This window comes from Uloborus diversus, chromosome 7, assembly GCF_026930045.1.
Source record: "Uloborus diversus isolate 005 chromosome 7, Udiv.v.3.1, whole genome shotgun sequence".
Taxonomy (NCBI): domain Eukaryota; kingdom Metazoa; phylum Arthropoda; class Arachnida; order Araneae; family Uloboridae; genus Uloborus; species Uloborus diversus.
Window position 1 is genome coordinate 165556272 of NC_072737.1, and position 13785 is coordinate 165570056.

Genomic DNA, 13785 nt, shown 5'->3' on the forward strand with positions numbered 1-13785 from the left:
AAATAAATTTCCATGACTTTCAATGAAAATTTCAATTTCCCATGACTTTCCAGGTCTGAAATTCTGTTATATTTTTGCCGTGACTTTCCAGGATTTCCATGACCTGTACGAACCCTGTAGACCCCTTGGCATGTTATCTGCTTGACAAAGACAATTAGAGATTATGATATACAAACACAGAAAACAATTTTTGTTAAATCTGTACAGATGATATTGATATCCTGGGAAGAACTAGGTCAGCTGCTGTCCAGGTTTTCAGTGCTTTCGAAGTAACACCAAAAAACTTAAGAAAGAGTCAATAAAGCAGACACTAAATTCATAGCAATAACAAACAGAATCACAAATCTACAACCACTGAAAAATCAATAGATAAATACAAATGTGATGACCAGCAACAAGCTCTGGGCCCAGCTAGGCTGGTCCTTGTCAGTTTAGAAGTCCCCAATGAAGATCAATGGCCCTCTTAAAGCTATTCACCCCCTTGCTCTTTACCGCCTCTTCCGGTAAGCTGCTTCCGGTAAGTGTCCACGACCCAACAAAAGTAGTAATTTCTCCTAATTTCCGAGTTAGCCTGTGGACCAAGTCAAAAACTTAGGTACGATAGTAACTAAGAGTACTGACATAAAAATTGAAATCAAAGATAGAGTCAACATGGCTAACAGAAGTTATAATGGATTGCAAAACCAGATTTGGGTTTGAAAACTTTTTCTTTTAAGTGAAACTTTTCTTACTGCATTGTACTTCAAACTAATACAGGTTCATAGTTTTTTGGTCATGTTAAAACAGGATGAAAATTCTTGCAAAGTTGAAGAGTTATACACCCATGGAGCACTGAGTATAGAACCTACTGTTCTTGCATACAATGTAAAGATAGTATTTAACAGTAACTTCGAGTTCCCATAGCTTTTTTTACTGTAGGATAACAGTAAGATCCTTCAAGTTAGAATTAAAATATTCTAATAATCTTAATTTGTGAATAGGGCACTGCCATGCAGTGGTATGCTTCTCACCCTTTCTGAAGTCAACAGCAAAACTGTGGAATTCCTTTAAACAAGTGGCCGGTTGAAACAGTTTCAAGAGTAGCCACATTTTTTCCTGTGTTTTTAAATTTCTTGAAGTTAATAATTCTAAATACAATAATTAATGGAAGTAATACATTTTATATAAACTAATTATTAAAGGTTACCTTCTGATTTTGGCAGAAAAGACTTTACCAATTACATAATGTCTTTTTTTTAAGTTTAAGATCTAATTAATGAAGGCTACCATCTGATTTTGGTGGAAAAAGCTTTACCAATTATATACATCTTTCTGAAAAATTAAGATCATAAACTTTTTTTTTGAGGTGGCGATCAAAAAATGACTCTTTGATCACTATTTTTCATTTAGTCCCCCTGTGACCACCTGACACCCTCAGAGACCACCCGCACCTACCAATTGCTCGGTTTATCGGTTTTAAATGCTCAGATAAATCTGAGCAAGTGGATCTCTGAGGAACTTTATTTAAATACATAAAAATGCAGAAAAAATACATTATTATCTGTTACAATTTTGATTTGCTCTTGACAAAAATTCCCCCTGTGACCAGTGGCGACCACTGATTTTGCTCGTTAGTCTAAAGCTGCGTGTATGCTCATGGCCAAAGAGAAAAGGTTAAGGAAATGAAATACATGCAACTATGAAAATTAAAAATAGGATCTTACTGCACATCAAAGGAGATTATAGGAATTTGTCGTTTTCTCCATTCCAGCACATACAAAGAAGCCATTGCGACGAGACTACAACACAAAACAAAACCATACATAACTGAATAATCAATTTTTTAAAAATATCAATATGCAAAATTAGCAAAGAAGTCTTTTATTTAATCAGCATGTTACGGTAAATGTGATAAATCCGGAGATTTTACATTCCCCTGTGATAGGGGGTGTTCACAATCCCTACTAAAACTGGTAAATTGATTAATTATTGAATATTTAGCCATATTTATCACATTTACCGGTTAATTTACATAATCCCCGACTCGTAATAGGGAATGTAATAAAAGTCGATAATTAGCCAAAATTTGTTTAGTTTGCGCAGTTACTTTTTCTATGACATATAGTATCTCTAAGTGACGAGGGCTTTATGTCGGATGCACTTGTTTGCGTCTACGCATTTATTGACCATGTTAGAAGGATTTTAATTTCAATTCAATACATTTACCACTCACTAATCCAAACCTTATTAAAATGGGTTTTGGTTAATTCGGATAGCCATTTAAATAAATACCATATAGATAAAATGCGATTTAGCATAATAATGAACCTTTGTAGGCAATTTTCTCTTCAGTTTTCTGTTTTATTCTCTTGAATTCAAAACACAATTTTTACTGCGTACAATAGTTTTATGTACCTTGGCTCAATTTTTCGGTTATTTTGTTTAAACTGTACTTTCATTGATTCGTACAGCCGGGATTCCATACTTGTTCAACTGTATTTCTGATGTCGAGCTGGCAAGACCTTTTTTTTCGGGATGTTTGCTTTCTCTCTTTTATAGAGTTTCTAATAATGGCCGATATGCTCTAGCATTTCAATTTCAAGTTTTAGTAACTGCTATGAATTCAAAAAAAAAAGGACACAGGTCTTTGTTGACGAAAGAAAAGTATGATGATTCGTTAAAAAAGGTGAATTACAGCAAAAACAAAATTTGTGGAAAAAATTCCGAAGGGTATCATTGACTAAAAAGATATGACGTAAAGAGTTTTGTCAATGTTGAAAAACTAATCTATCCTGTAAATAAGACAGCTACAATGTTAGATTTTACTTTCATTTTGAAGAAATGTTTACCGTAATTCATGAAGCATATTTACCAGTAGGCCATGGTGGCAGAAACAGAATATTAAACTTAAAATGTCTTTTGGTTTTCCTGTATATTTACTAATAATGTATGGTGCATTTCTCGCCAATTGGCTTGCCCATGTTATGGTTCCACGTTATGATAATTTGGTAATTTACTCGTCCATCTTATGATAATTTTGCTAGGGAAAATGTTTTTAAAATTGGAATAGAAAAAAAAACAAAATCGAATTTTCGAAAAATCGCTTTGAGGTGCAAAACCCAATGCTATAAACTAACTTTGTGCCAAATTTCATGAAAATCGGCCGCACAGTCTAGGCGCTATGCGCGTCACAGAGATCCAGACATCCTGACAAGAAATCTTACGTAAACTCATGTAACATTCAAAATGTAAAAGTGAAATGAAAAGACATGATCAAGGCTGCCACTGACATGCTGTAGTGAACCCATACTCCAAATGAAAAATTATAATACAAATTGAAGTTCACCTGTCCAGTGGCATGTGAAAATGCATGTGAAATTATTTTTTTTATGCTTTTCCATCCCAGCAGCCTCCTTAGTATCAGATTTTGAAAAGGTAGAGAATATTGAAAAAGAAGTCATTAGTCATTACCGTACTATTGAATGTATAATTGATATAATTGAGGTTCTAGCATCTTAATGTAGCATATCTGGACACATAGGCGGCTGGTGCACCAAAAAAGTGGGCAGTCAAAAAAAAGTGTGTAAAGTTAGAGTCCCTTAAGTTTTTTTTTTTTTTTTTTTTTTTGTAGAATTGGGGGCTCTTAACATTTATGATTCTATGGCCAGTGGTGTTCCCATAGGGTTCTCCATATACTCTCAAACATTTTTTAAACATATAGCGTATACCCTCAAGCTTCATAAATTTTCATATTATGACATACTATGTATATGATGACCTACACATATTGTGCGTAATATATTACTAGGAGCATATCCTCAGAAAAATTGATAGGAACATCACTGTCTATGACCTCCAAAAAATGTGGAATATGGCCTCGAAAATCGGGATGGATCGCCACCACAGACTCTCCGCTTTCCATTAATTATCAAAGTTCCATTTTTATGAAATAAGATGAGAGAAGTTCATTTGTGTTTAGAAACTTGATTGTTACTTCGGTGGAAAAAATCAATCCACCCTGTAAAAAATCAGTTATCAATTGATTTTCTCTAAAAATTGAGGGGCAAGGCCCCTTAACTTTTGAAAGTGACAAGGCAGTCCCCCCCGCTCCTGTACAAGCAGCCGATGTCTGGACACACATTACGCTGTGAATGATTTTCTATTCATCCCCTATAACTCCCTTCAAAATTTCTCAATACATTTTCTGATCACCTCGTATATGAACAAACGGGTCACTGAAGGTAGAATTTTTACTTCAATAAATTGGGTTGAAAACTTCAAGAGATAAAACCCTGAACAGAAAACACATAGCTTTGTTTCATAACATTTCATAGGCAGTCTCTAAACTGAAAGAAAAATGCAATTTGTGATGCATTAACACAAAAATACAGCAATGAGCAATACAATTTTCATTGTAAAAAGCTTACCAGAAAGCCATAATCAAAATGAGAAGAATAATTACTGCTTGTAGAAAGTAATTATTACAAAAACGATCATCATCCCTGCAAGATTTTTTCGTTGGTGCACGTTTATATTTGTAAGAATGATGAGAAGCTTTTTTAGAAGACGCTACAGTGCTTCTACAACTGCAAAGAAAATAAACTTATCCATAAGCAGATTTCTTTCATTTTATCATGACATTTAAGCAACAAGTAATTAAATATGGTTATGGGTAATTTTAACTAGCAGCTGATATCAGCTACTAAAATACTTTTACAAATGAAAATAAATTTCATTTTAAACGTGTTTAAACAGCAATTTATTATTTTCCCCCCTAAAGACAGCATTTTGGGACGAAAATGCACAACAGCACAAATCACAATCGTTACTAAATCATTTATTATAATCAAAACAATCACTATCAAAGCTTAACTAAGGAAAATCAAGCTTTCCCAAATAAAAATTTTAAATAAAAGTCACAAAATATGATTCAAATGTTCTGGTTTGATGAAAATTTTGGATTCAGTGATTTGCATTAAAAAAACCAAAAACCATCGTTTCAAAACTCAAATGTTTATAAATGCAGTTAAATTAGATTATAAATACTAAAGCTAACAACTGATGCTTTTTAAAATAATTTCAGAGCCAAGGTTTTCATTTTAAATTCTTTAAAAGCACGAGAAATAAAAATGTAAAAATTGAAGACAATCATGAAGATAAAAAATTTTTCTCAAACCATTTTGAATCAAAATAAAGAAATGTTGAACATTAGAGATGCATCATTGTTCTACTATTAATTAGCATTAACAATTCTCACAAAAATTAAGTAATAAATGTAATAAAAAAATAAATAAACAAACAGAAGAAATAAGAGGAATGGGAGAAATAATTGAGATTGAGTAAGACTGAAAATTACCATTCAATGATATTTAAGACCTGAACATAAACGAAATCTTTTTTTTTCTTATTTTCATACAACATGTAAGTATGTTTTTAAAGTATGTATTATTTTTTTAAAGGAGGAAAGTCTTGAACAAAAAGAAAAAGATTGAAACTATATCCAAGACCTTTTTGTGTTAAAAAACAAATACAAAGCAAAGCTTTTCAATGGACAATATTATTGCACTTGCCTGTTCACAGTACTTCCACTCGATGTGGACTTAAAGCTATCGAGCCTTTTTACTTTATTTAATTTTTTGTTGACCTTTTCCAATTCATCTATACGGGTTTCCAAATTATCTGTCACTTTGCACAGTTCTTTCACAGCGCCCACATTTTCCATAAATATTCTTTCCTAAAAATAAAGTGCATAGTGTTATGAGTTCAAACAATAACATCCTCATACATGTAATAGCCAATTTGCTGATTGAGTAACACTCCTGATGTCATCAACAATGAAACTTGTGCCATATCATGATAATTTGATAATACTTTTTGGCAATGTTTGACATGCAGGGATATGCTTTATTTTGGCAGGGCTAAGCTGGCTCTGTTAACTTAACTGTTTTACTCATAACCCTCATTTTAGGAGAATGAAAAAACGAAAAAGTGGTCAACAATGAACGCTATCTACTGGAGCGTAGGTTTAAAATTTCAACTATCAAAATATCACCAAACAGGCAATTGCTTCGTTCAAATGTAGAAGCGTTTTTCACCCGTCATACCTTGACAGGTAATTTTCTAGTATAAATATACTTATGAAATCAATATAAATATTCACATATTTCAATTAATAATGTTAAAAGCAGGGTTGGGTTTTGGACTGTTCGAAACTGGTTTGGGACAGGGCAGGTGGTTTTTACTGTCCAAAAGTGTCTTAAACTGTCCAAAAGTATGCTAAAGCTAAAGGGGTGTAATCAAATTAATTCGTATTTACTGCAATATTTGTAATGCAAATTAATGAGGTTTAATTTTTTTAATGGGTATTTGATAATATCTTTCTCCAAAATGTTCATTTAAATAATATTTTACTTAAAAAATTTCCAATAACTCTATGTAATAGAGTATATTGGCCATAAAAACTTCCTTAAACATATTACATAAAAACTTCCTTATGTAATAGTTGGCAGAGTTGTGAAAGGAAATTCACAATACTACCAAGACAACTAATTTCAGTTCCATCTATAACTCAAAGGAATGTTATTAAAAGTGCAATATTTGGGTAGGGGGAAAAAAAGCTTAAGTTTTTTAATGATTTTTGCAAATTGACATGATGTTTTAACGAAAATTATTTTTTTAAATCATAGATAAAAGAACATTTAATTGATGATTAAATTTATGCAGTTATATTTTAAACTTGTGCAATTTCTTTTTGTAAAAATTGAAATTTTTAATGAAGAATTCAACTTTTGCGTAACAAGATCAAAATCAGCTGTATAAATAAGTTACAAATATTTATACTTGAATGTTCAATATAAAACATAAATTTGATACATTTTGCTCGGTTTTTGATATTTTCTCACAAAATATAGTTTTCCAAAAAAAGTAGTTTTGGACAATTTTGGACACAAGAGTTTTGAGCAGGAAGGTAAAAACCGTGCCAACCCTGCTTTCATTTGCACACATGCATCACTAGAGGAAAATTTGGTTACAATTATTTTAAAATAATAATAAAAATAAGAATAAATAAACTCATGCATACAAATTGAAAACTAATTTTATTACAGAAAAATAATTAATAATTTAACTTTTACGTAACTAGATTAAAATCAGCTGCATAAATTAGTTAAATGTTCACATTAAATAAATGTTCAATATAAAACATTACTTTGATGTATATTATTCTGTTTTTGATGTTTTCTCACAAAATGCAATTTCTCTAAAAATATAGTTTTGAACACTTTCGTAAAGTTTTGGATACAAGTGTTTTGAACAGGACAATAAAACCCAGGGTTTTTACCATGGTTTGTGTCCAAAACCTTGCCAACCCTGGTTAAAAGATGCTTGTTCAACCAAAAAATCAATTACAAAGCTTTAAAATGAAAATCGAAATAAATAAATTAATTATTAATTCCTACAAAAAATTACTGATACTTACTTACAAAACTCCTACTGGAAATTAAGGTTTATTTCTTATGTTTAGAAGATTTTTTTCACCATCTAATTAATTTTGCTTACATAAGAATGTCAATTGAAAGTTAAAATCAAACTCTGAATGTTCCTCTTTGCAATTTTAAATTGCAGAGTAGGCTAATTTTAGTCAGAATCCCCCCCCCCTCCAGACACACACAGGAATTTTTTGTGACACCTCTGATCATACGTACCTTATTTACAACAAGAAAATTTTCGATATGCTCTCCACTAGGCAACAAAATATCACCTGCCCCTTGAACAGCATCAGGAATTAAATTTTGCACTTCTTGAGCAATGACTCCTGTACTGGTAGTATTTTCAACGCCTATGCCAATATGTTTGGCGAATTCAGGTAAAAATTGATAGCGGACAATCCTCATGTTGGCTACATTTTTTAACTGTTCTTTGGTATCTACCTGAAAAGCAAAAAATTGAGAAATAATACAAGCATGAATTTCAAAAAAGTAAAAAAAAAAAAACTTATAAAAGAAGAAATGGAAGGTGTAAGGAAAATAAGAGATGCACACAAGTTTTATTTTAAGCATTTAAAATGTTTGACATTTTGTAGTTTAACAAAAAACATTCAAATGAAGTATTTTAAAAATTCTTAATAACTTTTTTTTTTTCATTTTCTATGATGATAAATTTTTATTCAAATAAAGTAAAAACAAAGGGCAAAATTGAAAGTATTTTCAATTTTGAATGCATAAAATACTTGTTATAAAGGTGTTAAAAATATTTCCTAATATAAAAAGGAAAATCTAACATTAAAATTGAATGCATATGTATTTTAGACAAGTAATTTGATGATGCCCGGGTTAAGGAACACTTATTTTCCGCACAAGATATGAATAATAACTAAAAGGAAGGAATAATTATATTCATAACATAAAAAAAAAGAACAAAACCTTTACTAAAATTACAGGTTTAAAAAAAAAAACTTTTTAATTTTCAAGTAGGTATTCATGTCAGAGGTGCAACCAGAAAATATTTTTAGGGGGGGAAGGGCACAATTTTTTTTCACAACACTTATCAGCATTCTCTCTCTCTCTCTCTCTTTACATCAATATATATTTATTATTATTATTATTATTATTATTTAGTAAAATTCCTTAAAATTATATAAATTTTGCAATTTATTCAAAAACAGTTGCAAAAACATTAATTGTTCTTATGCCAGAATTGAAATCATGTTAAGAATAAACTCTGAAGTACTTGAAACACGGAAGAAGATACGATCTTGTAATCACTGACGTTTCAAATGAGTTCCTATCTACACAAAAAATAAATGCCAAAAAGGAGAGAGGGGGAAGTTATAGATGACCTCTCGTCGTCCCTGCTTACTTTGAAACCACTTCGTTTTCTCAAAGCGCATTCATCTTCGTTCGAATAAAAAAAAAGTATTTTTGAAAATTGTTCAAATTAGCGTTCTGGGGGAGGGGGCACGAGGGGTGTGCCCCCCCTTCCAGTTCATGTTTCTCTTCATTAAAAGTAATGCAAATTTGGAAGCCAAGAAGAAATTGGAGATTAAACTTTTGGCTGCAGTAAAAGAATGCTCTTTTTTTTTTTTTAATTAAAAAAGATTTTAAGATTGCGACTTCATATGAAACTAGAAAGCACATTATTGTATGAATTTCAGAGTAACAGAAAATCAGTACATGAAAAATGTTTAGCCACCCATACCTCTTCAATGTTAGTTTTAGCTCGAGCATCAGAGGGTTGAACAATGTGACCGGTCACTTTCATGTTACCATGAATCACAAGAGCTTCATCTGGCCTATCAGTATTGATTCCTACACGTCCCTATTAAATCACAAAATTAAAAATGCTTGTTAAAAAAAACAATTACAAATATTTAAAAAAATATTAAAAGTTAAAGAAACTTTGTATTTCTGCTATAAGTACACAACTTACACAAATCAATGTCAGTTAACTCAAAGCCAAACAAGGGCGCCCATATAGGAGGGCAAGGGGAGGATTGAGCCCCCCTCTTTGAAATTAGAACTTCCTTGCTTTTTACATTTTTTCTTTGCAAAAATGTAAAAACATTTATTCTCCAGCCATTAATGAATAAGTTGTTAACCCTTAAAGCGGCCGTGACGTAAAATTCCTTCACCCAGCGATGTATCGAAGAGCGGCCGTGTCGGAAAATTTCGCCATGAAAATTCTGCTTCGAGAACGGCTGCGGCGTAAAATTCTGCCACCTGAAAGCTACTCTAAAAACGGCAGCGACGTAAAATTCTGACTGTGCTTTCCCCTGTTCCAAATTTCGTGAGGGACAGCCGCTGACCAAGGGGGTGTTTCTCTTTCTATTCACTGAAGGGGTGTTGAGAGCTGACACTGCGGGGTGCTGACTCACTTTTTCAGTCAGTGATATTTGAAATCGACGGACAATAGTTTTGTGTTCACAAATGTTCGATTTAACTGTTTTTATTACCACAATTATTTTCTATTCGTTGTTACTTCATACATAGTTTCGAAGTTTGCTATTATTTTATTAAATTATTGTTTCAGTTGTTTAACGTACCATCGTCGAACATACCTGGATCAAAAGGGGGCTGATATGGTTCGGGAGGGGGAGGGGCTGATCTTCATTTCCCCCTTCTTAGTTTAGCTTATGCACCAGATTACGGTGAACTATGCATATGTTTCTCGAAAAACTATGTAAGTTAATTAATGAACTAAAAAATGTTTTTTTTTTCACTGGAATTTTTATACAAAAAGTACACCATCTTTAAGCATCGAATTTCTTCGTTACATTTTGTTTCATTCAAACTGAAACAAAGCTGATTGCTGTCGAAATAAGTAAACCGTTTCGCATGTACAATGACGATCGTTACTGCTGAAATTTCCAAATGGGCTTAATCTTTTATTTAACGATTCTGGTAAATAAACAGAAACGTATTTAAAAATATTTTAGAATTTAAAATAGTAAAAATATTTTCGGTAAAATATTCCTGCTGCAGATTTGTTGCCGATGTTTTTTATCATTTTACAGTTCTTTTAATACAACGGATTAATTAGAAAAGAATAAAATACTTTGAAATTTGATTTGTGTTCTGGACGCATAGGCGTCGGAACCGGGGGAGCTGAGGGAGCTTGAGCTTCCCCTGGAATATTTCAGACCGGCTTAGCTCCCCCGGAAAATTTTTGCACTGCTGCTTTTTGCCGTACATTGTTTACCTCAAACCTGATTTCAAAAATGTGATCAGCCTTTTTTGGGAATTTCTACCCTATGAGCAACAAAAGCAGTGAGCAGACGGAGTGGTCAGTGCACTTGAATTCACCTTCACCTTTTTTTCACTGTTTAAACACTCTTGATTGCTGAAATGACTAGTCACAACACTACTAGTGTGCTAGTTCTAAGTGTTTAAACACAAAAGGCGAAATTAAACGCAAATTTTATAGCGATGTTCTGGAGACATGACATCCAAAACAAAAGAAAGTGTAAAAACTAAGATAAGTCTAAACTACCAAAAAATTCAAAATGTTAAAAGTTTTTTTTTTTTTTTTTTTTTTGACGGGGGCCGCAAACACTTGTATTTCAAACAAATAAAAATATAAGGCTAGAAATTGAAAATTTCATTATGGAAAAATCAAACCACTCAAATAATTTTGGAAATGAATAGCAGCTGAGAGCGAAGACACATTGGCTTGGTTGGATAAAGCAGCGTGCTAATGAGGGAAAGGGTGGGAGTTCAAATCTGGGCCGAAAAATATTGTTTTAATGGGTTTTTGTTTTTCAGCAGAATTTTAATCCAAGTTTCCACTAATATGCAAAATTCTAAGCTGTATATCTGTTGTTGTTAAAATCAGGAAACAAAACATTGATTTCAAGAGGGTAAATCGAAGTTTGACTTTGCAGAAGGATAAATTTCAATTTATTTTGCTGCTTTACTACGCATTGCTTTGGTCTATAGCATCTCGAGGTTGCATTGAAATCAGAAAATTCTTCCTTTGAACTCGAATGCTTCGCGTGGGTCAACTAGTCATCTAAAATTGCGTTTCTGGAATTTCATTATCGGAAAATTGCTGAAGACGGATCCCGAACCTCTCCTCCCAGTAACACAGCCAACTATCATCTAAAACTGCGTTTTGACAACTAACTTCGAAAGTTTTATTAATGAGCTTCAGCCCCCCCCCCCCCTCCACCTCCGCCAATATAATTTAAAATAATCTTAAATTTCGTTCAAGGTCTTACCTTTCAAATAATTACTGGGGTAAAGCACTCGAAAACTCACCCCTAAATTCATTAAAAGTCAAATAAAATTGTTTTTGGAGCTCCAATTTGGAAAATTTCCCAGTCTTCACAACGATATCAAAGATGGCACACAGCTGCGTTTCTTAGATTGTTCATTTTCGACAAACTTCTGGGAGGGGGGGGGGGGCGGATTTCTCCTCTAATTAACATCTCCGAATAATGTCTAAAACTGCTTTTTCAGAACAACAATTTTGAAAAATTTCCAGGAAGAATCCTAAAATACCAACCTCCTTAACGTAATTAGAGAAAAAATATAAAATTTTTCAAGTTTCAATTTCGAAAAATGCCGAGGAAAACGCTCCCAGGCCACTTTTCCACCCAAGCATTAACAAAGATCATCTAGAATACATTTTTAAGACCACACAAATTAGAAAAAACATCCTATTTTTTATTTTTGGGCTAATTTCTTTATAATTCTGGAACAAAAGATTAAGTGTCTAGCAAGCTGGGAGTGATGAGTCAGTTTGGCATTTAAATATGAATAGCATGGGTGCTCCAGACATAACTAAAAAAGATTGCTAAGGTTGTTTGTACTTGTTCAAATAATTTCAACTTTCCAAAAACTTATCTCATTTTAAGTTATCTGACCCCTCAGATTATACTTTACGAAGTTAGAATTATTCTCTTTTTTTTGCTTTCTAAATTACGGTTTTTTCGTCACTTACAGATATATTTTCATGACAAAATTGTTACTTTTCATCTACTATTGCAGAAAAAAACCCCAACAATATTATTATATTAATATTTTATAGTTTCTATCAAAGACTTTTACAAAAACTTATCTGAACAATATAATATATAACGAACACTTCTTTTTAACACATTTTCAACGTTCTGTTTCTCCGCCCACCTGTTTCATCTATTCGCCTTTTTCTAGTTCTCAGAAAATAAGAAATTCTTCTAAATGCTACGCTGTCGAAGCCTCCCCTTTCCTCCAAAATTATTACAGAGCACTTCAAATTTTGTTTTCAAGGCTCCGATTCCTTGAAAATTATCGGAAGAGAGTCCCTGCATACCTTGCCATCCAACAACATGGGAGATTATGTAATGTTCCGTTTTTGGGACTTCAATTTAAAAAAATTGCTGGGCCCCTAACGCCAACAAATATGATCCACAGTCGCGTGTTTTAGCGATTACAATTTCGAAAAAATTAACAAGAAGGAACCTCTGAACCTTTTCTGATAACACCATTGAAAAACGCTCTCTAGTAGGATTTCAAGTTTAAAAGTTTCCAAAGTAGAGCCCTAGTAGTCTTTTCCTCTGACATCATTGAAGGTTGTCTACAATTACGTTTAAGACTTCAAAATCGAAAAATTGGGCGGGAGATGTAAATCGATTCGAAAAATCGATCGAGGACAATCCTTCGAGTCATATTTTCACTAAGGTCAACAAATATGGTATACAATCGCGTTTTTAAGGCATTAATTTCGAAACATTTTCAGGGAAGGTATTCAAAACTTTTCTTCCCTTAACATTACCAAAGATCGCCTAAAAATTCATTTTTAGAACAAGAATTCTGAAAAAATTCTGGGGGAGGATCCCCGAAACTCCTCTATTTTTACGTGCTCATCATCGAGTACTGACTGATCTTCTTTCAAAACCAGAAGTTTTATCACCTCATTCTCTCCACAAACAATTGATACAAGATAAAAAAAAGAGATGGAAGCTTCGAAGCTAATTTCATATGTAGAAAAAAAAATTAAAGTCCGCCCCCCCCAATTATTTTAAGGGGCCACTGCTTCTGCCCCTTACATACCAGACACTTCTCATAATGTGTCCCAGCTCCCCTTACTTCTACAAAGTTCCTACGCCTCTGTCTGGACGCTGGCCTTCGAGGCTAGAACCTTGATCAGCCACTACATTTTCTGAAACAATTTTGCCAAGTTTTCAGTTTAGTTGGGGGAGGGGGACTGATGTTCAGGCCCAGTTCTAATCTTCATCATACTCAGACCGCTTGGGTGTTATCTATGAATAAAAGCGACAGTTGGGGCAACGGCTAGTAAAAACTGGCCGCATAAAAAAAATGCTATATC

The 13785-nt window shown here is 32.9% G+C and overlaps 1 protein-coding gene across 1 annotated transcript in view; it reads right to left on the reverse strand.

Annotated features, from left to right (window-relative positions):
* LOC129226983 (myelin regulatory factor-like) overlaps nucleotides 1-13785 on the reverse strand; it is an 80733-nt gene that overhangs the window by 27404 nt on the left and 39544 nt on the right. The window contains exons 11-15 of the mRNA XM_054861612.1: nucleotides 9175-9294; nucleotides 7683-7907; nucleotides 5550-5713; nucleotides 4407-4565; nucleotides 1704-1778 (exon numbers count right to left, since the gene is read on the reverse strand). Coding sequence (XP_054717587.1) covers nucleotides 1704-1778; nucleotides 4407-4565; nucleotides 5550-5713; nucleotides 7683-7907; nucleotides 9175-9294 — 743 coding nt within the window. The remainder of the gene's footprint in view (nucleotides 1-1703; nucleotides 1779-4406; nucleotides 4566-5549; nucleotides 5714-7682; nucleotides 7908-9174; nucleotides 9295-13785) is intronic.